At 37.0% G+C, this 24,145-nt stretch overlaps 1 protein-coding gene across 2 annotated transcripts in view; it reads left to right on the top strand.

The window, feature by feature from the left end:
- Positions 1-24,145, top strand: part of APOO (apolipoprotein O) — a 65,893-nt gene extending 41,748 nt beyond the window's left edge. For both annotated transcript variants that reach the window (XM_064646789.1, XM_064646790.1), the window contains 7 exons: positions 1,201-1,320; positions 3,999-4,053; positions 5,075-5,170; positions 7,577-7,668; positions 12,869-12,976; positions 20,380-20,475; positions 23,316-24,145. In XM_064646789.1, the coding sequence (XP_064502859.1) occupies positions 1,201-1,320; positions 3,999-4,053; positions 5,075-5,170; positions 7,577-7,668; positions 12,869-12,976; positions 20,380-20,448 (540 nt within the window). In that variant the 3' untranslated portion in view covers positions 20,449-20,475; positions 23,316-24,145. The remainder of the gene's footprint in view (positions 1-1,200; positions 1,321-3,998; positions 4,054-5,074; positions 5,171-7,576; positions 7,669-12,868; positions 12,977-20,379; positions 20,476-23,315) is intronic.

The following is a 24,145-nucleotide window of genomic DNA, read 5'->3' as shown; positions in this document are numbered from 1 at the left end:
GATCTCTACTGTGTCAGCTGTCTAGTTGCATAAAATATATGGGAATTTCCCTATCTCTGAGGCTTCTGTCCTTGTGCCAGACATGGCTGTTAGATTGTCCAACAGGATCCAAGTTCAACTTGTGACTAGGGTTGCAGGGATGACTAGATTTCATAGGGAAATGAGACTGAAAATACTTGTCTTTTGAAGGATTATGGGAAATCCAGCTGCATGAGCTACCAAATTATTGGCTAGATTCTATGTTGTTATATATTTTATTATGATTAACAGCTTTTTTGTTGTGATAGAGATGCAGTTCTTTTCCAGCTTATCATGAAAAAAGGGCTAGCTACACTACTTTGATGCAGCAATATTTGTAAACATCAGTTTATAATGAACTACTAGGTGGAGTATAGATGTGGTATAAAATTTAAGCTCTTTATACTAAACATCAGCATGGTATTTAAACTGGTAAAAATTTTAACAGATTTTGTTTTGGTCTGAACTTTGCTGTTCATCTTCAATAGTATAGACTTTGTGGTTTGTTTTTTTTTTAATGGAATACAGTTTTAAATATGCTTAGGTAATCTTAATAAATGTCATGCTAAACCCCAAATAGGGTGGTTTAGTATTTATTATGTGAGGATGCCCATTGCTGGTTACAGCTCCTCTTTGCTCAGCCCCAGAGTGCTGTTAATGCTGTCAGTTGCTGATGTGGTTAATGACCACAGTGTAGGGATGTTGTACCATTTTCCTGCTCAGTAACAAACATTTGTATCAGATGATACCTTTGTTAGAAGCTGCTCAGGCTCTTTATTGATGTCTTGTGTGAATATAGAAAATGATAAATTATGATTTCTAGTACATTTACTATGTTAAGTGGGAGCCATAAGTGCTGATTAAGGGAAGAAACATTTTTCATAATTACGTTTTGTGTTCTTATTAAACTAGTTTAATATGAATTTATAACTTGTGACTTGGATCATATAGCAGCTATGAATGAATTGCATAGCAGTTAGAAGTCATCTTCATCATAATTATGTACTGTATAATTAAACTTTGCTCATAATGGTTGTCTCACAGCTGTGTGAATTTTTATTATGCATTGTTTATGTAGTAAGCACAGTGTTAGATGTTCTCTGCTTAGACTGTTCGTGCCCTCAAGACCTACTTGCACAATTACACCTTTGTTATTAACCTCTTGTTTGCTAATATTCACAGCTGTCACTCTACTCCTCTCCAGCTCGTGAGACTAAATATGTGGAGAATCCACAAACTGAATTGGAAGAGGGGGTTTCACGTTTACGACATGCTATGGAGCCATATACAGCCTGGTGTCAGGTATAATGGTTTATATCACATCTGGTAGTGGCTCAGTGATAAGGGTCGAGCTGTGTGATTTTTTTTCTTTGTTTTTCAGAGTTGGAATTAACAGGTAGCAGCAAAGTAAAAGTTGATAGCTGTAAAAGCATTTTTCAAAAATGCCGCATTATTTAAAGTTTTCTGCATTACTTAAAATTTTCCACAGTTCAGGTCATAAATGTTTACCCTCTTCTTACACAAAACCAGTGGTTTCTTTCTGCTAATTTTTGGAATGAAACCCCTGGTTTTTTTTTCATTTTGTCTCCCTCCAAAAGAATTAAAATTAACTAAAGTGTAGAATTGTTATCTGAAATGACCTTTCTGCGTAAATATATCTAGGCATGTCTGGATTTGGTACTGTCCTGTGGCTGAGGAAGACAGGAGAGTGATAATCAAATTTGCAGTTTCCATGCTCAAGGAGAAAGCCTTAAATTATCAAGAGGTGTGTGTTGGAGCGGAAATACCGAGTTACCCTCACTGCAACTGTGACAAAACAAAACTTTGCAAAAAATATATCAGTATTTGCTGAACTGGCAGTGGTAAACCTAATCCCCAGACCTTACCCCAAAACTTCCTCATACATATTTTATTAGGCAGCATGTTTGTAGTAAACAGTCATTAAATACAAAAATAGTCTCTGGAGCAGATAATGAAACCAAGATCTTTGTAATCAAGGCCTAAATTGTTGGTATTAGTTTGCAAAGTCCTAGCGTGGTTTTCTTGCTCTTTCCTGACACAGCAAATGTTGAGGCTTACTTTGGAAGCAAGGGCATCCTTGCCATCTAGTTGCCTTTTGGCAGCTTTAGACAATTCTCTACTTTGCCCTCTGGCTGTTGTGAATCCTCTTAAGCTGCAAACTGCCCAGTTCTCTGTAGAAAGCCAAGCTGTTCAGATCAGGGTGTCCTTTCTGCCTGGAAGTTCTGTGTGGTGGTACTCACCTCCTTTAACAGGAATGCAACATTTTTTCAGAGGTATTCAGTGTTAGTCTAGTGATGTGTTTCTAAAGTACCACCAGCAGCACTGGCTGCAGTTTGGAAGCTGAAGGGGGTTTTTGCACAGGATAGTTAGAGCTCTGACCTCCTGAACACATGGGTTCTGTTTGTTGCCTGTGGTAACCTTAACCAGGGAATGAAATTTGAGAGCAGGGTAGTTGCCCACTAGGACTGAGGGCAGGTAAGCCCTGAACCTTGTTTTATGTCTCGCTGGCCTGTTGTCATCCTATTTGTTTTATTTTTTTTTGTCTGTGTGGTGATCATTTACATAAGATGTGCTCTTCTGCTCACACACAACAAGCCACTTCCTGGCAGTGGTTTACTGACTCATTTTATGAAGCGGGCATGTCAGCTTTATGTGTTTGGGATAATTTTGTTTGCTTAACTGTAGTTAGAGGTAACTTTGTTTTATACCACCCCCACCCCCACCCCCTGGTATGTTTAAGAAAATAATACTGAAGTGTGTCTTAAGTTGTCTTTAAAATGAAAAACATAACCTAGGATAATGAGAATAAAATTGGTTATGTTTGTACATCCATTTTACTTTTTCAAAATTACTTAACTGTAGTGGAAATTCAGTTCAAAACTCAGGTGTAGAAATGAGCCAGTTATGTTTCAGCTGTGACAGAAGATTAGACTTAATTAGTCTCTGGGGTCTTTAGACCAAGTTCTTTTTAAATTGGCTTTTAATAAGACCAACATCCATTTAGAGTCATGTCACATGTGACATGCTAACACTTTTTTATTTTCATGACAAATTGGGTTTTTTTATGCCACTCTTGCCAGTGAGGAAATGAAAGTTCTAAAAATATTATCCCCATGCAGTATCCTAAACAAATGCTTTCACTTCTGTACAAATGCATCATAGGTGGAACTGTGAGACCATTCTCTGCTTCATCTTTGGCATGTATGTTTATGAATTTGTTACCTAATTTATAGACAGCCTTACACTGTCCCTCTGAAGGATTATTAGCATAAATAACAATTAGCAGGGTTCTTTCTATTGAGATTTTTTTTCTATTTTGGTAAAAGACAATGTGGATTCTTTTACTTCCTGCATATTTTCAGTCTGAAAAAACATCTAGAACTAGTCTGTGGGGTTGGTGCAGAGTTCTTTGATTTACTTTGGACACTGTATGGACATCTCATTTTCCAAGTCACTTCAAAAATGCAGTTTTGTTAGCCTAAGATAGTCTCCTGGAAAGTGGGATTTATCACCTTGCAGAGTGAATCACATATCCCTGTGAAGTGCAAGGAAGGATTTATTGCAGTGTTGGACTCCTTTTCTTTGCATCAGCTCAAGTATCTTTGCAATACCTATGTACACTGAGAAACCTGAGCTAATTCTGAGTTTCAGCTACCTGATCTTAATAAAACATTGAGATTGACTTCTGCATTTTAAAGTATTATATTTCATCTGTGTCCAAAGACTACTTTGAGACAAATCTGTAAGTTATGCCGAATGTAACGTTGAGCAAGCATAGCCCTACAAGGGAAGGGTGGAAGTGGGAATACAAGGAGTTATTTTAGTGACTCAGCACTTTTTTCTTTCCTGTTACAGGGGTTTTTTTTCCTTTCTTTGTCAGCTCAGTTTCAGTCTATAGTTAATATTTTACTTACTTGGTATCTATTTACCGTTGTTCTCTTTTTTTTTTTTTTTTTTAGGATCTTTATGCCAAAGCTATGCCCAATTTAGAAAAAGCTGTTGAGCATGGTAGAGGTAAATCAGCTGAGTTTTCTTAACTAGCAATTTAAAATGCAGGACTGTACTATATCTTCTGTTAAAAAAAATTCCAGTAAACATCATTATATGTATGAGTTCTAATGCATTTACTTTATTTGCACTGTGTATCTGTTTAAATTTCCTTTGTGGGTCACTTAGGACACTACGTTTCTAAACAATTAAAATTTGAGACCAGCATCTATGTTTATCAATGTCACCAAAAATTAGTTATGCAGGAAAATAAAGGAAAAAAGCCTCACAATTTATTCCCAGCCAATAGTATTTGCATGACTCAGCCTGGTAGCTGAAACTTCCTGTAATGATTATAACTTATTGCAAACATTAGGTCTTTTGTTTGTAATGTTTAGCCTTTTCATTTTGGTTTATTTCCATGGATCTCCAAAGAATTTTGAATTAATCCAAAATAATTTGTATTTGTTTTTTATTTTGGTAAGCATCCTTTCATAATTAGGCTTACCAGGACTGAGCATGGATGCTATGTAGAGCTCAGTTCAGATACTGCACCTCTTTTCCTTAAATTTAGCAGTCTCAGTCTTTTGAACTTGTTGGTATGGAAGATTTTTCATAGTTTTCCATTCCCCATCGGACTCACATCTTGGAGTGAACTTTTTTTATTCTGTGTCTTTCCATTGCTCTGTGATTTGTTTTTTGTACAGTGTTTTACTGAAACTAATTCCTGTTAACATGTAACTGTAAAATTCCACTTCGCAAAGGTTTTTATCACTAATTTGAAAAAGATATGATCGAGATGCAAAAGAGCAAAAGCTTCTATGAAAATTGGTGAATACAATATGATGTTCAGTTTCATTCATGTGTCACTAGAGAACATCTCAAAGGCTTTGAATTTTATGCCAGCAAGTCTAAAATGGGCATGATAGTTAAATGTGTTTTGATAACTCTTTGTGTTTTGTAACAATTACCAGTGTCTATTGATGATTCCTTATCACAAACACACTTTCACATTACATTAAAGCACTTTGTTCTGACTTCTTTTCAGAGGGCTATGAATTTCTCCAAAAGCCGCCTGCTGGATTTTATCCAAGACTTGGTGTGATAGGTTTTGCTGGAATTATTGGATTGTTTCTTGCTAGAGGTAAGTGGGAACCTTTTGAACTGGTTATGTTATGATTTGGGAGAAGTAGTTTATTAGTGGGTTTTAAGGTACTAATTTTTAATTGTGACGATGAGATCTGACTTAAATGTACGAGCTGTACAAATGTTTCTACAATGTTCCTCCAGCTATAAGGAAATTTAATGTAAAAGGTGTGTAATAACCATCAATTACTGTTTTATGAATGCTGTATTTGTTACTGCAGTTTGTTACTTTGATATTTCCCAGTTCTAGCTTAGTATGACAAAAATGGGAAAGGATTAGTTTGGGGTTTTTTCACCTAAAAATCTTTTTAATTATTTAAGTTTTTGATCAGATATGTTACTGTAGAAAACTGCAGAGGAATGAACTATGGTAAAATACCGAGGTTCCTGAACTATGATGTGTGTCCAATCAGTTGTATATTCAAGTTCCTTGTGTGTCCAGGCACAGAGCTGCTGCAGGTGGTGATATTCAGCAGATACACTTGTGAATTCTGGGTGTACTATAGATACCTGCACCTTTTGCACTATAGAAAAGTGATACAGGTAATTTCATCACACTTGTTGAAGGAACGTTTATGCTTTCATAGAAAGAAACATTAGTTTAAGAAATGTTAATTGTATTTTATATTTGTGTTGAGATGTTCTTAATACAGTGAAGTGAAGTAACACAAGAAGAAAACTTGTAGGTAACAACTGTGAAATTGTAGAATATAAATACTAGTGAGGATTTGCTTTAGATAAAAATACACCTTTGTGGGGCCTGAACATATTGAACAAACTGTAAGTGTGTGCTTGGCTACACAAAAATGGAAAGTATTCTGTGAATATATGCACTTTTCAAAATATTTAATTTTCCAGTGAAGATGGTGAAAGCAATACTGTTTTTTTCCTTGCATATTTTTTTTAAATGAAATCAAGTTCTCCAACTTTACCCTTTGAAGTTATTTCTGTTCAAATTCCTGCTTCTCAAGTTATGTGATCATGAATGTGATCAGCTTCCATTAGGACTGTAGCAAAATGGGGACAGAGGGATAAAGTGCAGTCTTGGAGCTGGAATTGAAATATTAGAGGATCCTAAGTTTATTAAAAATAAAGATACCTCATAATAAAAGTGATTAGTGAAGAGCTATAATTTAAAAACTTTTTTTCTGGTTATGCTTTACAATACTGACTGCTATTTCTAGAAAGTATTCAAACTGTAGAAGTGCCCCTTAATTTTGATGCCACAGAAAGCTAGAACCAAATGTCCTCTTTTTTTCATCCCTTCCCCCATGGTCTCACTGGAAAAATTGTCCTCTGGAAAGGTGCAGATAAAATCCTCCAGGTCTAACCATAACACTTGAAGACACAGCTGCCCACTAAGTAGAAAACATGGTATTCAAAGTTTAATCCTATGGATATTGTGCAGTCATTCAGCTTGATTTAAAATGCCATTGAAGATAATTATTTTAACCTTAATTTGCATATGGAGTGATGCGCTTCACTCATAAGAGAGAAGCAGTAATGTCTTTATTGATATAAAACAATGATTTAACAGGATTTGATGGCAAGGTACACTTGGTACTGCACAGAGGACAGGGTCAGACAGACCTATCTGGGGAGGATCCTCCTCTTGAGTCACAAGATTCAGAGATGACCTCCTTGCTTTCCAGACTCCTACTCAGAGGGGTCGAGGTGCAGCTGGGTCCAATCCTAGTCCCAGACTTGGTCAACAGTTCATGTCCGAAGGATTATATGTGCACAATCTCTAAGATACAATCTTAATGAAGCTTACAAAGTTTAGCAAACTATTAGTCACTTACTGAGGATTTGTTGCAGCAAGGAATCTCTCAGTATTGAGGACTAAGGGATCTCTGCAGCAGGTGTAGCCTTGAGAGTGGTCCCTCAAGGGGAGACCCTGTCGTGCAGCCAGCTACTGTGCAGGAGAGCTCAAAGGACTCTTGGGCTGCTCACTGATTACAGGGTAAGATCACAGAATCATAGTCATATTTGCATCCTGACTGCAGGTCTTAGTTTCTTTCATATTTGACTTGAAGTGAATGTCGACCAGCGCTGTGCTTACTCAAATTAGCCCGTGGCTGATGTGTTGCTGCCTATCTCCCCTGAACCCACTTTGAGCTGGATGCAGCCACTGACCAGAGGCATCCATGTAGTTATAGAGTAGTTTTCACTATGGAAAGATGTTAATAAAAACATTGTCTTAAAAAAGTTAAAAGAATAATTAATAATTAGGGTAATTATGTTTTTTAAGAAAGCAGTAGGACTGAACAGAAAATATGCCAAACTGTATTTAAGAAAATTGTTTATAAATAAAATGTTAGGGTCATTCAGCTGTCTTGGTTAATGTATACTCTAACAATATTTTTGTTTCTTTGTTTGTTTTTTGTTTTTTGTTATGGAACAGGCTCAAAAATCAAGAAGTTGGTGTACCCTGTGAGTCTCATGGGTATTGCTACCTCCATGTATTACCCTCAGCAAGCGGTTGCTATTGCAAAGGTCAGTGATTATACTTTTCTTTGGAGAAGTGTCTTTTATTTTGATTATTGGCTCCTTGCCAATAATTAATTTGCCTTCCTTCAGTCTGGACTGAAAGACAGTCAGACATCCTGTTCCTTTTAGTGACTTTTTTTCCTGACATCTGCAGTAGTCTCCTCTGTTTGAGGAATATAATTTCCTTTCTAAATCTCTAACCTCAAATAATATTAGCATAAATATGCTTAGTGAATACAGTTTGTGTGTTTACTTAAAATGCTAAGGAAGCCTGAAATATCTTGAAAACAGATGAAAAGAAAGAAAATCATAGAGAAATCATAGGAACAACATTTTGAGATAAATGTTATTGATATTTTCTGGGTTTTGTTGATTAGGGTTTTAAGAAAGATAGCATGCACATTCTGGAAGGGGGTAAGAATGCTTCTGCATAATTATGGGATGCCTTCTCTTTTTACAGATTTGTTGTTTTAGGCACATAAGAAGCATGTTAACTTACAGTTGCTTAAGTGGATTTCCTGTGAAAGAAAGAACTGAAGAGACCAAATAGTAGCCCCTCCTAATGTCCAATTATGTGCCTTGCTGTCCACACTTAGTTGTACTGGCAGATTCCTCAGTTCTCAGCACATTCTGTTTCCAATCCAGCTTTTTACCAGTCACAGTGCACCTATTTTAATGTGTCAGGAATTCTTTATATTTCAGCCTTTGGTAAATTTGCCATCCAGTTATTGGCCACTTGTGAATAACTCTGAGATGTCAGAATGATAATATCACATTGTCAAGAGCATATGATGTTCTTTGAAAACTAAAAGGTCATTGACTTAGGAGGAGTCAAAACTGCTGTGTTTGTGCTCTGCCAGCAGGGTGATACTCTGATCTTTGATGGAATCTTTTTTTAGTGCTCCCAGGATGCTCTAAACACATATAATTCTGCTGACTTATTCTCAGAGAGTGGAAATTATGCAAGTGGCAGGAAAAAAAAATCAAAATTTAAGAAGCTTAGACATTTCTGTTGAGAAGTGTGTATTAAAATTCTAGTTGCCTTCTGAACAATGAAGCGGGAAGCGATTGAACACTGTTCAAACTGATGTTATTGTTTTGAAAGAAGCTCAGTTCAGTCTTAACTATGGATTTGCTACTAACAGCTTCACAATACCATGTTTATTTTATGAGAACTTTGAAGTGCATGGTTGCTCTTTGATTAATTCACAGTTCTTAGTTTGACTGTAATGAAAAATCTGATAGGAGATTGGAATAGGTTTAGCTTTGTTGACTTGGTCAGGACACTAGACATATGAATTTGGAAACTTCTGTGGGGAGAGTGATATCCTAAATACTGTTTTGGTTCCTCTAATCTCTCTTGTGCTTTGCTTTTCTTAAAAAAGCAAAATTTTAAGCATATCAGATCTTACCATCAATAATTTTTATGCTTTAATCTGAAATTGGAAGCACTTTCCCTCTTATTATTTTGAAATGTTTCATAGGCCTTTCAGAGAATTTCTGTAAGCCTAGAAAGGGATATCTGCAGTACAGGGCTCACTTGCCAATTTAATAAAACAGTGCGGGAAATATTCTGGAACATAAGTTTTATTTTTTAATCTATTTTTTTATATTATGGGATCTTTTTATTTTTCTTCCACATTTAAGTACTTCACCACTGCTTTTTTATTTCAGTCATATAATTCATTTGATCTTGTGTTGTTTTTTATGTGGTAGATTTTTTTCCTTCCCACTTTTATTTAAGATTTTCATTGGAGAGTTGGAAATAGACACAGCAAAATATATTTGCAGTTGAAGTACAACACTTGGTTCATCTGGAAGTAAACCTTTTTCTTCAATTAAAGTGATAACTTGCTAAATGAAGTTATAGCAATGAGTTCATCATTGGTAATAGGTAATTTACAGACAATAATCATCTAATGAGGCTGAAGAAATGCATAGACTATTATTTTTTCCCCCCTCTAATAAAACACAATTTCTTAAGGGATTTATTTCCTCACTGCAAGTATTACATTAATTTTTATAGCTTTGAACAAAAGGTCAGACTGTATATGTGGTAAGGAAACTGAATTTAAGACTAAAGTTTGTTTTTTCTTTGAAACTTTAACTAGTGCTTTGAAAATGTATATAATATATTCAAAATATTTTGTATTTACTGTGGCTTATCTTTCATCTGGAAAAAATTTTTCATTATGTAGTTACTTAAATCACTCTGTCATTAGAATTAAATTTTGTTCCTTGTTGTTAGAATCTTTTAAATTTCCTAAAGTACTGTTTGTTATGCTTTCCTTCTTGAAAGGAAAAAAAGCTTCCTAATATGCAAGTTTTGTTTCTTCGACAACAAAGCACATTATTTCTATGTCCTTTGAACCTATACCTTGCCCAGTTCAGTCCACAAGGCATAAACAGCTGTACTGGCACAGCTGGGAGCATGACATGATTCCAGGAACTGTGGGTTGGAAAGAAGGGGTTGGGGTTGTTTGATCCATGTTTACTGCTGAATGCTTGCAGAATGACACTATGACTGCTTAGTTAACAGTGTCAGTATACAAAAACCAGTGCATTCCCAGTTTGGTTTCTCAGCAGGCAATGTAGATAGAGAATGCTAATTATAATTCTGTATGTATGTAATTCTGTATAACATACAGCATAGTCAATATTATGGTCCTATGTGGAATTAAAATATGGAAGCTTGTTTCCATGCACATTGGGCCTTGGAGACCACTGGTGCTACCCCAGTAGTGCCCAGTATGGGTGTTTGTGGCCCAAAGTGACTTTCAAACTTTCAGAGTCCCTATTGAGAACCCCTGCATCTGGCTTTTGAACTTGTTTGTTCAAAATTTGGCATACAAACTTACGGTGTTGCACTGGACAGTGATGGTATTCCAGCATGTTGTAATTTAACACAAACAAGCTGGAAATCATCTTCCAGAAATTAAGGATTCCAGGAGACTGAATGGAACAACTTGTCCTTCTTTGAAAGGAACTATTTGTATAGATGTTTGAATGAAGACTTTGAACAATTGAATGAACTGTTTGTTTTGTTATTGTTCCTGTTACTTTTCCTGGTTGGAAGTGCCACTACCAAGAATAGTGGTGGCAACTGCAGTACTCACCTGCTTCCTCTTCAGCTGCTCCATGGGAGGTGCACAACACAAGCCCAATGTGTGACTCATCTTGTCTTCATGAGAGGATACATTTGGAAGTTATAAAAATGTCTTGTCAGTGTTCCTGTTGACCTTGACACTTGCACTTACAGTCTGTCTAGAACTATATTTCTCTACCCATGTGAACTGTGAAGGTGTGTGCGGCTCCTGACTCTTGGCAGGTGTGCACAGTGTTTAAACATTGGTTGTTTGGGACAGAGTAAACTGTCTGGGTTGCTGTGCCTTGTAGTGTAGCTACTTCACTCCAGCAACATGAATGGCTGGAGTTTCTCATTTTGTGCAATTCATAAATCACTTGGTCGTACGACTCCTGTAATAACAGTATTTTTAAGTTTGTACTGTTAGGCATTTAGTGTGTTTTTAAGTATTTTAATGGACTACTTTTAAGCAGAAACAAAAAATAGCTTATACATAGTTCTTTTTTCTCATTTGATGTTGATAGCTGTGTCCTCAGTAACAGTGCAGACAAAAAAACCAAACCCTTTTTTTATTGTGGGTTTTTTTCAGTCCTGGGAGATTTGCACAAGGGATCACACTATCTTTTCAGATGAGCCAACTGGTTTGTTGAAGAATCCTGATACTAAAAAAGAAAATAACTATCTGTACCTGTAATGTTTGAATTGAACAGTTTTAGAGATTTAGCTGGTTCAGTTGATGTGCTTTTTTCTGATGACATTTATCACCTTGAACTTTAGAGAAAAGCCAGTGTATCCTACAGACTTGTTTCAAACCGAAGTACAGCTATAATTGTCAAATATGGTGACAAACAGGCTACTTTGTGTTTAAAACAGCCCAGATTTTGATTTTAGTTGTAACTTGGAAATGTAGTTGCTGATTTGGGTTTGGTTGGGTTTTTTTTTTATTTTATTTATTAAATATTTTTTAAAATTTATTAAATAATTTAGAACATGGTCTCTGCCCAGAATCACATCCTGTACCACTGTGGCACATAACTGGTATAATCAATCTTGTTCAGACAAACTGCCCCACAGTAGAACCCCTTGGCACAGGGTGTTGTAGATGCTAAAAAGCTGCACTTCCCTTTGAACCCCATGCAGAAAGTTCATAGGAGAGAAATTCCTTGGGCATTGTTACACATAGAAATCACCTCTGGCTCAGGAAATCTCTGAGCAGTGAAATGATGGAGACTGGAAGAAACTTAAAAATGTAATTCGAAAACTTTTTCAGAGACATCAAAAAACTGATTTAGAAACATTTGCGCTTGCCCTGTTCTCATAGTTTGGGTTTTCCAGCTTTGCCTGCTGTAGGAGATAGGGCAATACCTTCTTATTTATTGAGTTCATAAGTTCTTTTTAGTTTAATAGCTGTTTATGTTGGGCAAAATGTCCATTTTGCTGTTCTTTATTTGTAAGAAAACTGATAGTGATATGAAAGGGAGTATAGACCTGAGCCTTGCAATAAAAATGTTCCATATCACGTAAGGGGTGAGGGATACTTTTTATTAGACTTAGGGATTTTTCCTGTTATCAAGTACCTGACGGTGTAATATAGCACACACAGTCTTTCCTAGCTGTGTTCTGAGAGTTGACAGCTGGTTATTTATTACAGCCATCTATCAGCACGTTCTAAACAGCAAATAAAAAGAAATAAAGGGGTACTCCTGCTGTTTGGCCAAAGCAATAAAAACATAAAATTGCAAAATAGTGACAAACTAAGTAGGGGTGGGTTTTTTTGATCTTTAAAATGAGCATGGTCAAATTAAGAAATGATTTGCACAAGTTAATTCTGTTGAATGTCAAATACTATGAAAACCAGAATTGTTTCCATGCAGCATCATTCCACTCCTCTTTGTACAGATATATTTTCAGGTAGTCTTCAAATAGTTTTTTAGCAAGTTGGTTTTTCTTATTCCCCATGTGTCATCTTTTTTCAAGGTGTTTATTAATGCTGTACACCCTGAGCTTGAACAGAAAGAGTTAAACATCTTGTGTTTTTCAACTTCTTCCACTTAAACAAGAAGCAAAGTAATGTTTTTCAGATTGTTAAGTTCATGCTTTCTAAAAACTTCTGTTTCAAAGGTTGCTGGCACACAGCTGTATGATTGGAGTCTTCAAGGATATATTGCTGTAGAATCTCTTTGGAAGGATAATCCTAAGAAGAAGAAATCTGGGGAAAAAAGTGATAAGGTAAGAAGTGTGAGGAACTTGATTTCTGAATTTACCACTACCTTTTCAGACAAAAATTTTACAAATAATAGTGGAGTTTTTTCCACTGTGACTTGGCTTTTATTTCTGGATAAAAATATTTCATTCTATCTTTCTAAGCTGTGGAAAAATATTAAGCTTATTTCAAGTAAAACTTTCAGAAATGCTGTTAGTAAGTTTTCTTTAGTCTAATCTGATACAGGTAGGCAAACAGACTTCTAGGAAATATATGTACATAGCTTACTGAAGCAGTGTCTGAGAGACTGGAGAATGTGCAAGGTGGTTAAATGTGTGCCAGAGAAAGCCTATAAGGTTTTTAGGGATTTTTTTTTAACTGCTGCTTAAAGAAATGAAAGTTGAAGTGTGAAACATAAAGCTTCTGTGGTTTTAAATTCACTTCTAAACTCACTGCGACTTTAATTCCTGACTTCTAGGCAACTATGCTTGTTCTGTAGGTACAAACTGCTGCCCAAGCTGCAGGCTGCTTCCCATCTCTTATTGTAGTTGTTTAATGTAACCTGGCAAAACCAACAGGTGATTCAAAAACAACTTTGAACCAGCAGAAAGTCTTGGTCTCCTGCTCTGGACCCCCTGCTTGAGCCATAGCTCACAGCTGGAAACAGTTCAGGGTAACAGTGATGTACAGCTTCTGGGTTGCTGTAAACCAGAAGTCCTATCTGACCAGAACATGGTATTTTTAGCCTTGAGGCCCAAGATGTAAGGGAAATGTCCACTGGGAGAGAGATGTTTTGGAAAGACAGTTGCACTCAAATAGACTGCAGATGTGGGACCAGTTCTCTAGGTAGGTCTAGGTGTAGGATTAGTTCCAAACAAGTTGGGTTGGAGAAACGCTCACGTGTCTTGGCAGTTGCTGAGTCTTCTGAAAGTGGAGACTTTCATCAGTGGATGCTCATCTTGTATTGGCCCAAGGCACTTCAGTAAATGCACTTTGAAAAAAGAAAGGTCAGTTAATCGTACTGCACCTTTCCTAAAACCTGGGCTGTCAGAAAGAATCTCAAGAAAAAGGGCAGTGGTAAAATATTTCAGCGTGGCAAACTGACAGCATTAGTAAAAAATAGCTGTGCTTTTCATTTTATTGTGTCTCAGCCTTTCAAAAGGAAACACGTGGTTGTTATTGGAAGGCAAAAACTTTTGACGCTTTCATCTTATTATAAGGCTTATTCAAGCACTTGCTACCTCAGCAGAAAAACAAACGACACGCAAAATTGCAGAGACCACTAAGTAAACACACTTCTTTCTCTTCCTCCTTGCAGAATCTTTAAATCACACCCCTTAGTTGCTATAACATGTTACATGCACAAAGGAGCAAAATGCCATTGCTTGGTGTCCTCCTAAAATTCATCTCATTGTTAAGATGTTAGTGTTAACTGTTGCCATTTAACTTGATGGATTAGACAAGATGCAGAAATCTTGTGACTCTAATGAAGAAACAGAAACAACTTGATGAAATTCCCAGTGTTTCAGATGTTCACTTACTGTGATGATCTCTTCCCAGTGAGCCATACAGCCATACTGCACGTTGTCCTCTGAGGTTGTTGAAGGGAGGGTATTGTCTCCCTGGTGTGTAGAGAAGCTGAGCAGCAGTTGTAAAAAATCACATTTTTGACTGGAATGTGAGCTGAGATGTGTTTCTGATGGAAGAAATCTGCTCTGAAGTTTCCTTTGGTCTGCACTGGTGAAGCCATATAAAATACATAGTTGAGAATTTGGGTGGGTAGGGGTAGGTTTGTTTTGTTTAAGTTATTTTGTTGTTTGTTTTTTAAGATAGCATTGTGATGTTCTGTAAGGATATGATCAGTCACAGTTAATAAAAATCTATACAATTTTTATACATGTAAGCACTGGTGTGTCCCTAATGTGAGCTGTGAGATGTGAAGTCTACCCTGGAAAAACCTTTTCAGTCTGTCTCTAGTGCTGTGTGGTTATATCAGTGCAAAATAAGTAATTTTTGTTCATGTAGATGATAAGATCTACCAAATCAATATCAACTTTTCCAGCAAAAGAATTTCTGTTGAAGTTCCATTTTTATTGGAGTTTTTACTGGTACAGAAATGTCATGGAAGAAAATACTTTTAACTGTCATGTACTTAAGTTGTCAAAGCATTCGAGGATAAATTCTGGGACTTCTGTCCTAATTTAACAGCCCTGTGGAAGACTTTGGTTGCTTTTGTATAATATTTCTTATTGTCATACTAGATTCAACTATGACAATTCCTTAATTAATGAAGACAAGCCTAAATGTTATTCTTGAGTTGTTATAGCAGCAGATGTAACCCATTTCATGAAACTATGCCAGAGCAAAAGATGTTATTTTTTGTTTTTGTGACATTTACTCTAGCATTTTCCTGTTGCTCCACGAAGGATTCTTGCAAACAGTCAAGCAATGGGTGGCTCTTTTTGGCTTCTATTAATTTATTACATTGCTCATAATTTGTTTGATAAGTCATAGGTACCACAGCTGTGCATAACTTCATGTTTGTGCAGCAATATGTCATTAAAAGAAGTGTGGTATGTTATTTTCTGAAGGTTTTATGAAACAAAAACCTGTGCCAAATTGAGGTCATATCAACTGAATTCTAAGTTCTGCCAAGAAAGATGAATTCCAGGACCTCCTGTGGCTACATTTCAAAATCCTGTGGCTGCAGCCTCTCCATACAGCAAGTCAGTCTGATAAGTTTTTTAATACACTGTCTTGTTGAAGGATGGAGCTCTTCAGGATGTCAGGATGAAAGCCCTCTGCTAAAACGACACAAGTGCCATAAGTAAAAATCAGTGTTCATACTTTTATTTCCAGAAGGATGAAACGTTCTCCCAATAAGGGACAGTGGGAGTAGTTTTTCAGCACCCATATTCTTTATCTTGATATAAAGTGGGCAGCTTTTCTACTTCTTCCCCAAGGCAGACGAGATGGCAGGAGAAATGTAACCATTAGATGGGAGGGCCAGGTGTGTTTTAAGAGGGTTATCTTCTGAAAATCTTTTGCTTCCTGGTGTGATCTTTACTCACCAGAAGTAATTTCACAAAAAACAGTGGAACTGGTATTAGCATTTATATTACCACTTAGGGGGAAGTGATAGTAAAATGGAAGATATGTCCCTGAAACTTTGTCTATCTTAAGCTTAGTGTGCAAAATTTATAGAAAATTGTACTAATTTATGCCTTTATGCAGTTTTTTAGAATGAAGTGTTTGAAGCCATTTTGAGTAGCCTTAGGCATCAGACTTTCATTACTGGGGTTTTGAAGTTATGAAGGCTAATACTCTGCATGCCTTCAGCTAATCTTTGTGAGTAACTGGTCTCTCTGTTCTGCCCAATATATCAATTCATGTGATATTATCATGAATATTTTTCTACATTTCTTTTCTTCTGCACTTTTTCCCTTCCAGTGTGTACAGAACAACCTGAACTGTTAAGCCAGTGAATTGCAGCTTTTTTTCCCCCCTTTTTTTCTCTCCCCAGCAATCTGTATTCAATACAGACAAGCTTCTGAACAGACAAGCAAAAGTTTGGTCACCTGAACTAAAAGATAAACATCTACTTTGGGCAGAAAATGCTGTTTCCTGTTAGATGTCCTCCTTTTATTGTTTGGTAGTAAGAACAACAAGAGTATAAAACTTGTAAAAAATATTACTTCTTTTGGAATTGATCCTTAGTATGGGCAGAGGGGAATTTAGATGCATTAGAGGTGGGAAAGACAGAATCTACTCTACAAAAATTTGGGTTTTTTAAGGGCAACATTTTTGAAAGTGCCTCATATTTCTGTGAGAGTTAAGTTCAAGCTTAACGTAAAGAAAAGAAGAATAAGTAATTGATTGACTGGGGGACGATGAATAGTGATGTTCTCTTTATTCTAAGCAATACATTGCAAACAAAGGAGGACAGAAGAAAAAAATAAATTATTAATCTGTGAGCCCAGGTGAGCCTATGTTTTTCTTTTGCAGCTGCTGTTTTTTTTTCTGGTGGCCAGACTCTCCCTTTCAAGAGTTCTCATAAGCCTGAGAGATGTATACCTACCTTTGAAGTTATAATTTCTAAGAATAGGTGCCAGTGTAAAAAGGCCTGGCCACCTGCAAAACTTCTTCAGAGGTAGCAACAGAAACTAACTTCTGCACCTGGCTTGGCTGTGAGGGAAAAAGGCACAGGGGGTTTTAACATTAAGCTGGTTTGCTTTGGGGTGTTTTTCTTTGCATGGAAGGAAAATTTTCAGATAAATCATTGTGGGTTTTTTTGAAGTTGTTTAAAATTAAGGTCTCAATGTATCTCTGTTAGATACTGTGATCTAAGTCAGGGTGTCTTTTAATCACTCATGTATTGAAACCATACAAAAAGCATTGTGTAATGTGAAAATGGTAGTTGTATCATTTTCAGTTTCAAATAATGATTTTTTTTTTTTTAATCCTATGGAATCCCAATGTATTGAACACTATAATGAATGTGTTATGGAGATTTCTTGTCAGTCACTTTTCGATTAAAACCGTCACAAGCATAAGAAGGGAAAATATTTCTCCTTTTACTGTAGGATAGAGCTCTGATGTGTGAACTCCTCTGCCACCCAGATTTGTTATGGAGTGGTTGTGTTGAGCCAGAAAGTAGAAAGACTGTCTTGAATATGTGCCTGCTTCTAATTATGAGAGGGAATCATGGCACAGAGGAGGTCTGTCTTCTAGGTCATGGATCTAAACACATTTTTTGCTTCTGATTTGGTTTTGAGTGTTACTAGAGGACTTTGGCACTTTTTTGTAAAATTATGTGTGTATATTTCCTGTGCCAGCTCAAAGGATGTCCTTTTCTGGCTAACCCATATTACTGCTTGAGCAGTCTCACTCAGGCTCATTTTGACATAGTGGGCATATGCAGTGGATGGAGTTAAAAGTACTTCTTAGTTGCTAATTCAGCAAATGAATTTTTGTGAGGAATGACAGTTTAGCAGTGGATTGGCTGAGTTAAATAACTCAGGCTTAATAGATCTAGTGAAGACAAGCCCTGTATTGAGATTTGTTGAGCTCACAGAAACAAAGGAACTTAGCAAGCCCCCTGTTTTCTTGTGTATGTGTGTGTGTTGCTTTAGATTTTTTTCCTTTCTCAGAACAGTTAAAAAAAAAAAAAAAAAATCTTACCTAGACGATAATTGCTTTTTACAAGTTAAAACAGGCAACCGGAAAAATGCAGACCTCTCTGTGAACAATTTATTTTTAGTTCATTTGTTCAGGATTGAGTAAACCCTAAGGTGAGGCATCGTTAGTCAGATTATTCATTATAAATTGTAATAAAACGTCATAACTTAAAAGTTCCTGTACAGGAAAATTACAGAATAGACCATTATTTTGAAATGGGTGTGGTTTGTGGCTGTGATTTCCTGTACTGTGAAATATCCAGAGTAGCAATCAAAACAAAATGGGTTTTTGAAAGAATCACCTTTCAAAGGTCTTGCTAGGCATTTTTTGAATAAGAAAGTTAAGAATTATCTTCATAATTGAATCTTGATATATTGAGTCCATATCTCCAGCACAGAATATGCAGCGTCTCATAGACTTGGTGCCTTATTGTGTTTAGTTTGTAATGTATAAATTTACCCCATCCTGTGAAATGTTTTCCAGTCTATTCTGGCTTCTTTTGTTACATTTTCCATCACATTTAGAATTATAGAATAACTGAATGGTTTGGGTTGGAAGGGACCTTAAAGATCATCTCGTTCCAACCCCACCGCCATGGGCAGGGACACCTTCCACTAGACCAGGTTGCTCAGAGCCCCATCCAGCCTGACCTTGAACACTTTCAGGGATGGGACATCCACAACTTCCCTGGGCAACCTGTTCCAGAGCCTCACCACTCTCACAGTAAAGAATTTCTTCCTTATATCTAGTCTAAACCTGCCCTCTTTCAGTTTAAAGCCATTTCCCCTGGTTCTATCACTGTCCAAGTCCCTTTCCTCCAGCACGTTGACTGCACCACACAGCGTGGTGGTGTCAGCAAACTTCCTGGGGGTGGATTCAATCCCACTGCCCATGTTGCTGACAGAAATGTAACACAGAGCCAGTCCCAACACTGACCCCTGAGGATGCCACTCATCACTGGTCTCTGCTCGGACATCAAATTGTTGATGGCGACTCTTTGAGTGTGACCATCCAGCCAATTCCTTATCCACGGAGTGGATAATCTGTCATATCCATGTCTCTCCAGTTTGGAAACAAGGATATTGTGCGAGACAGTGTCAAATGCTTTGCACAAGGTAGATGGCATCAGTCACTCTTCCCTCATCCACCACCACTGTAACTTTGTCATAGAAGGCCATCAACTTTGTCAGGCACACTTTGCCATTAGTGGAGCCATGTTGGCTGTCACCAATCATCTCCTGATTTAAATCATATTGGTAAAAATGTCTTTCTAGAATAAAAAGGAAATGCTATTTAATTAAAGAGCAATTGAGGCTGGGTGCCGTCTCTGATCATTTCACCCAGCCACTCCCCATTCAAAGCAGAGAGAGCTTCAAAGTTAGATTTGGTGGCTCAGGCCTTGTACTGAATATTTCCAAGGGTGGAGATTTAGAAAGTTCTCTAGAAAACCTGGTCCAGTGATCAGTCATGTGATACATTTATAATTTTTTGCCCTTTAGATCTGAGAAAAATTTTCCATGCTCCTCTGTCCTTTTCTCCACGTCCTTTTGGTGTGAGCCTCTGAGAAGAACCTAGCTTTTCCAAATATGTAAATGCCCATTAAGGAACTGTGGATAGGAATTAGGTTCCCCCTTTGTCTGGTCTTCACCAGGCTGAACAGACCCACATCTCAGCCTGTCCTTGTATGTCGTGTGCTTCAGTCCCCAAGCCATGTGTGTGGCCTCTAAGTATTTTTTTTTATTGATATGTATTTAAAACTATAATCAAATGCCTGTTTGTTGTAGCATCTTGGCAAATAGATGGACCGGACACTGTAACAAGCTTCTCTTCATTCTTTGATTTCTATCATTTATTTTGGGGAAAGTGTGAGAACACTCACTCAAAGGATATGTGCTAAAAGAGACCTATTGTATAAATCCACACAGAATTCAAAGAATGCAAAATAACAACTACTCTGTGGGTATTCATCCTCTGTTATTAGTGCAGGCAAAATGAGTCAATTAAAGCACTTCAGTTGAACTACTACTTCTCTCAGATCCTCTAATTGCTCAGCTAACTGCAGGAAGACCAAAGTCCAGAAAGTGTTTGAGAGATCATATTTGAGTGTATTATACTGAATTAGTCTCATCAACCACCACTTGATTTGCAAGACGTTTTTGTTTCAGCTTTTGAAGAGGGTTTCTGTTCTAGCAAAAACATTAATTGTGGACTGCCTCAATTGAAATTTTGTGCACATTTTTCACTCCCCAAGGGTGATGCAGTTGGTGACAAGCCCCTGGAAGTCCATGCTGCTTCAAATAAAGAGCGAGCCCAGAAGTAAAACGCTACATCACCTGGCATCAGACAGGTAAAGGATAAAGACTGATAATAGTTTGTGGCTACAGTGGCAAAGTAAGCAGGAAAAGCTGAACATTTGCAAGTTTGACTTGTTATGTTCTTCATACTGATGAGGAAAGGAGGGGACAGATAACTTTATTTCTTTTAACATTTGTCAAGAATATGCATGCTCCTTAACCCTATTTAAGTTAAGGAATTTCAATTCTTTGTCTTCAGAGCATACAAAATAAATATACTGGAAGGGTTCTGAGTTAATTGAGCAAGGCCTTGTGATTATATTGTTAGTTGGTTTTGGTCTTTTTATTTTTTTTCTTTCCTATTTCTTCCTCGCATGCCAAAAACCTTTTTGTCTTCTATGTCACATTTGTAAAAGTATGAAGGAGGGAAAAGAAACCTCTTCCCTGCTGATAAGTTTTCTCTAAAGATTTGTCAGTGCCAGGGTACAGTGTTGTCTTACAGCCTGTAACAGTCAACGATGTGCCTGACCTTTCATGTTAATGTACTTCTCAAATGAGATGTTTCATCAGTTGGGAATAAATGATGGAGAAAATGGAGGCAGCATTTCCCAGTTCTCCAAGGCAGAAACTTGAGACACCCATTCTGTTTCTGACTTGGCCTCGGGGCTGCTTTCTAAACTCAAGCAAGTCCTATGGTTACAGTTTCTAGAAAAGCAAAACAAAAACATCCTCTCAACTTTTTCAAGATGGTTCAGTTTCATAGTATAAAAATTACTCTGTATTTGAGGCTAATTATTAATAATTATAATGGACATTATCTGACATCATTTAGTACAGAATGTCAGATAATGTCTGCTCTGTTATCAGTTGATAAAGGGTATCTTTTATGAACATGTTTTCTACTTGCTTGTCTTTGCCCTGTATTATTTTTATATCATGTTAAAAACTGATTTTTCATCAGAAAATGGTCCTGGGATTGTTGGGACTCCTCATTATTTTTCTATGCAGTGTCCCATTTCGTACAAAAATTCTATTTTTTTCCCTTACTGCCAACTGTGTAAGTAGGGCCCAGATTTAGCACACTGCACCAGTTTTTTTCTTCCATGCTTTACCACCAGTCACATATGTTTGCAGGCGTGGTGGAATGCACACATCTGCTGAGCAACAGCGTTTCACTGTTACACAGCAACCTTTAAAGGCAAAATTATTTTTTGATGTTTTTTCCCTTAATGTATTTTTAATGGCTATAGCTAACTCTCACAAGGGCAAAGAGGTGTGTTGACTGCCTGATGTACTGAGCACATTAGTTTTTCCTTCAGACATTTGAATATGAAGTCCTTAAGAATACATGTTTTTTAAGTATTTTGTAAAATATTCATGTGAAATAAAAATTGAAAAATAATAGGAAGAATTTTTTTTATTTTTTTTTTGCTTAAAGATACCCAGGAGAACCAAGAGGAACAAAAGCCTCTCTACAATTCACTGAAATATTATTGTGCTTATTGTCAACTGGGACAGAACAACTAAATGATAAAAAACCAGGAAAATTGAACTTTTGTTTGACACACTGTACAAATATCAAGGTTCACCACAAGCAGAAATCCATAAATAGCTGTTATTTTCTTTTAGCATTCCTTATTATGAATATAATTTCTGTTAGGCCTTTATTCACTTTTTGAAATGTCAGCTTTTTGCTTCAGGCATGTTTTCTTTGTTTGGGGAAAGTTTTAAGACAGTGAAGATAAATTGCTCAGGTGCTTGAAGTATCTGGATGGTGCTGGTTTTGAGACCTACGTGCTTCACCACATATGGCTTCTGGAGGAGATATATAAAGGAAACTGATAAATTTTTGACCTCAGGCAATAAATTGGTGAAAGTTCAATTCAGTATCAATTTCAGCTGTTCTGCGGGGGTGGTGATTTGTTACTTATATCCAGTTATTCAACTCCATACCCAAGTCCAGATGTTTTGTTGGATTTGTGTGTTCCCAAAGGTTGTAGAACATGGCTCTGGTCTTTGAAAAGACACTTTTTTTTGTTGTTGTTCTGAATGAGATCAGTCCTGAAAGTCTCACTGTATTTTCAACTGTTGGTAATATTCCGAGTTGAATGTGGTTACTAGAATAAAGACAATCTCATTTCCTCAATGATTTGCCACAGCATGGGGCTCTGAAGTGTGAATGGTCAGTCAAGGACAAAATCACTTTGGGCCGGAGACAGCAATGTATTTCTCCATTCCAAAAAACCAGCACCATTGCACCTCCTTTGTTATAGTTTGTCATCAATAATTATACATAAACTTCAGCTCAAAACACATCCCATCGTGGAAGAAGCAAGCTGTAATTTTATCCAGCTGTTGTGCAGAGGAGTTGCATGGAAGTGAGGGGGTTTTTGTATTTTTCCTTGAAGATAGCATATCCCATTTTCACTCTGTTCCAGTTCCATATTTATGTGATTCCATTTCTTTGAGTTAAATTACCCTGGTCTTACACCAGAGTAAGTACGATTAGGAAAACATGCATTTGATGAGAATTTAAAAAATTATTTTTGAGAAAGTTGGTTAGTTACACCAGATTCCAGCTGGTGTTTGTTTGCTATGAAGTGTTCTTTCCCTTTTGTATTTCCACATAGGTCAACTATGGGAATTGAGTTCTCTAGAACAGACATGATCATTAGTGCTCTAATGTCAGTAATAAGAAGAGTTAAATATCTCTACTGCAACTGAGTTGGTATTGAGAATGTTTCTCAAAAAGATTTTGATCAAGTTGCCACATCAAAGGAAAAAAGTTTTAATGTCACTTTGACATTGGAAAGAAAAGACCTGTGGTATTTAATTCTGCTTTGTCCCTCCTTTCCTCTCCCCCATGACCTCTGTCCCCTTTCTTTGGCTATAGGTGAAGAAAAATATAGATATAAGCAACAATTTCCCAAGAAAAAGATGAAAACCCATCTGAATCCATTTTGAATGTGACTAATCTGCCTTCTGCCTCGGGACAGTCTGCCTGTGTGCTGCTCGGGCTTCTGGTATGGATTCTGTGAAAGGACATTACATGGTTTGGGTCAGTCTGGAGACCTCGTCCTCCGTTCTGCAGTGGGACTGAAGTCTGCCCATGCTTGTCCCATTGCAGGATCAACATTGCAAGTAGCAAGTCTCTAAATCCCTGAGTCTCTTATTATTTATATATAAAATAAAATTCCAGATACACAAAATGGTCCAGTTTTTTCCCTCCTCCTAACTTCTTTAAAGTCATGGATGCGATGTTTGCACAATCTGTGGAAGGTTCTAGAGATGTTGTTGACAGTGCCTGTAATTTTTTATCAGTGAGGGGAAGCTGGAAGTAGCATGATGTTTTGGCTGACACGGGCTCATAGAATTAGGAGTGGGAACAATTACAATGACTCTTGTGTTTTGTTGGAGTCTCCCCCTCCTTTCTATACGAGTCTTCTGCCTCATCAGTGCCAGCAGGAGGTATATAATGAAGCATCTGTGAGTTCCTGTCTCGTAGATGGATGGGAATGGAGCTGTTAATGTTTGTTCTTGTTTTTGTTTGAATGCACAGCACAATGGGAACCACAATGTTGTGGTGGTGGGAACCAGCTATAGAATAACTTGGCTGTTTCCTTATTCCCAGCCAGGGGAGGGGAGGAAAAAGCGAAGCGAAGAGAAATACAAAAGGATTTCCAGCATTTTGAAATCTTTGCACAATAAAACCCTTTCATCATT

This window comes from Pseudopipra pipra, chromosome 2 (genome assembly GCF_036250125.1).
Source record: "Pseudopipra pipra isolate bDixPip1 chromosome 2, bDixPip1.hap1, whole genome shotgun sequence".
NCBI classification, from domain to species: domain Eukaryota; kingdom Metazoa; phylum Chordata; class Aves; order Passeriformes; family Pipridae; genus Pseudopipra; species Pseudopipra pipra.
This window is presented reverse-complemented; position numbering and strand designations above follow the sequence as displayed.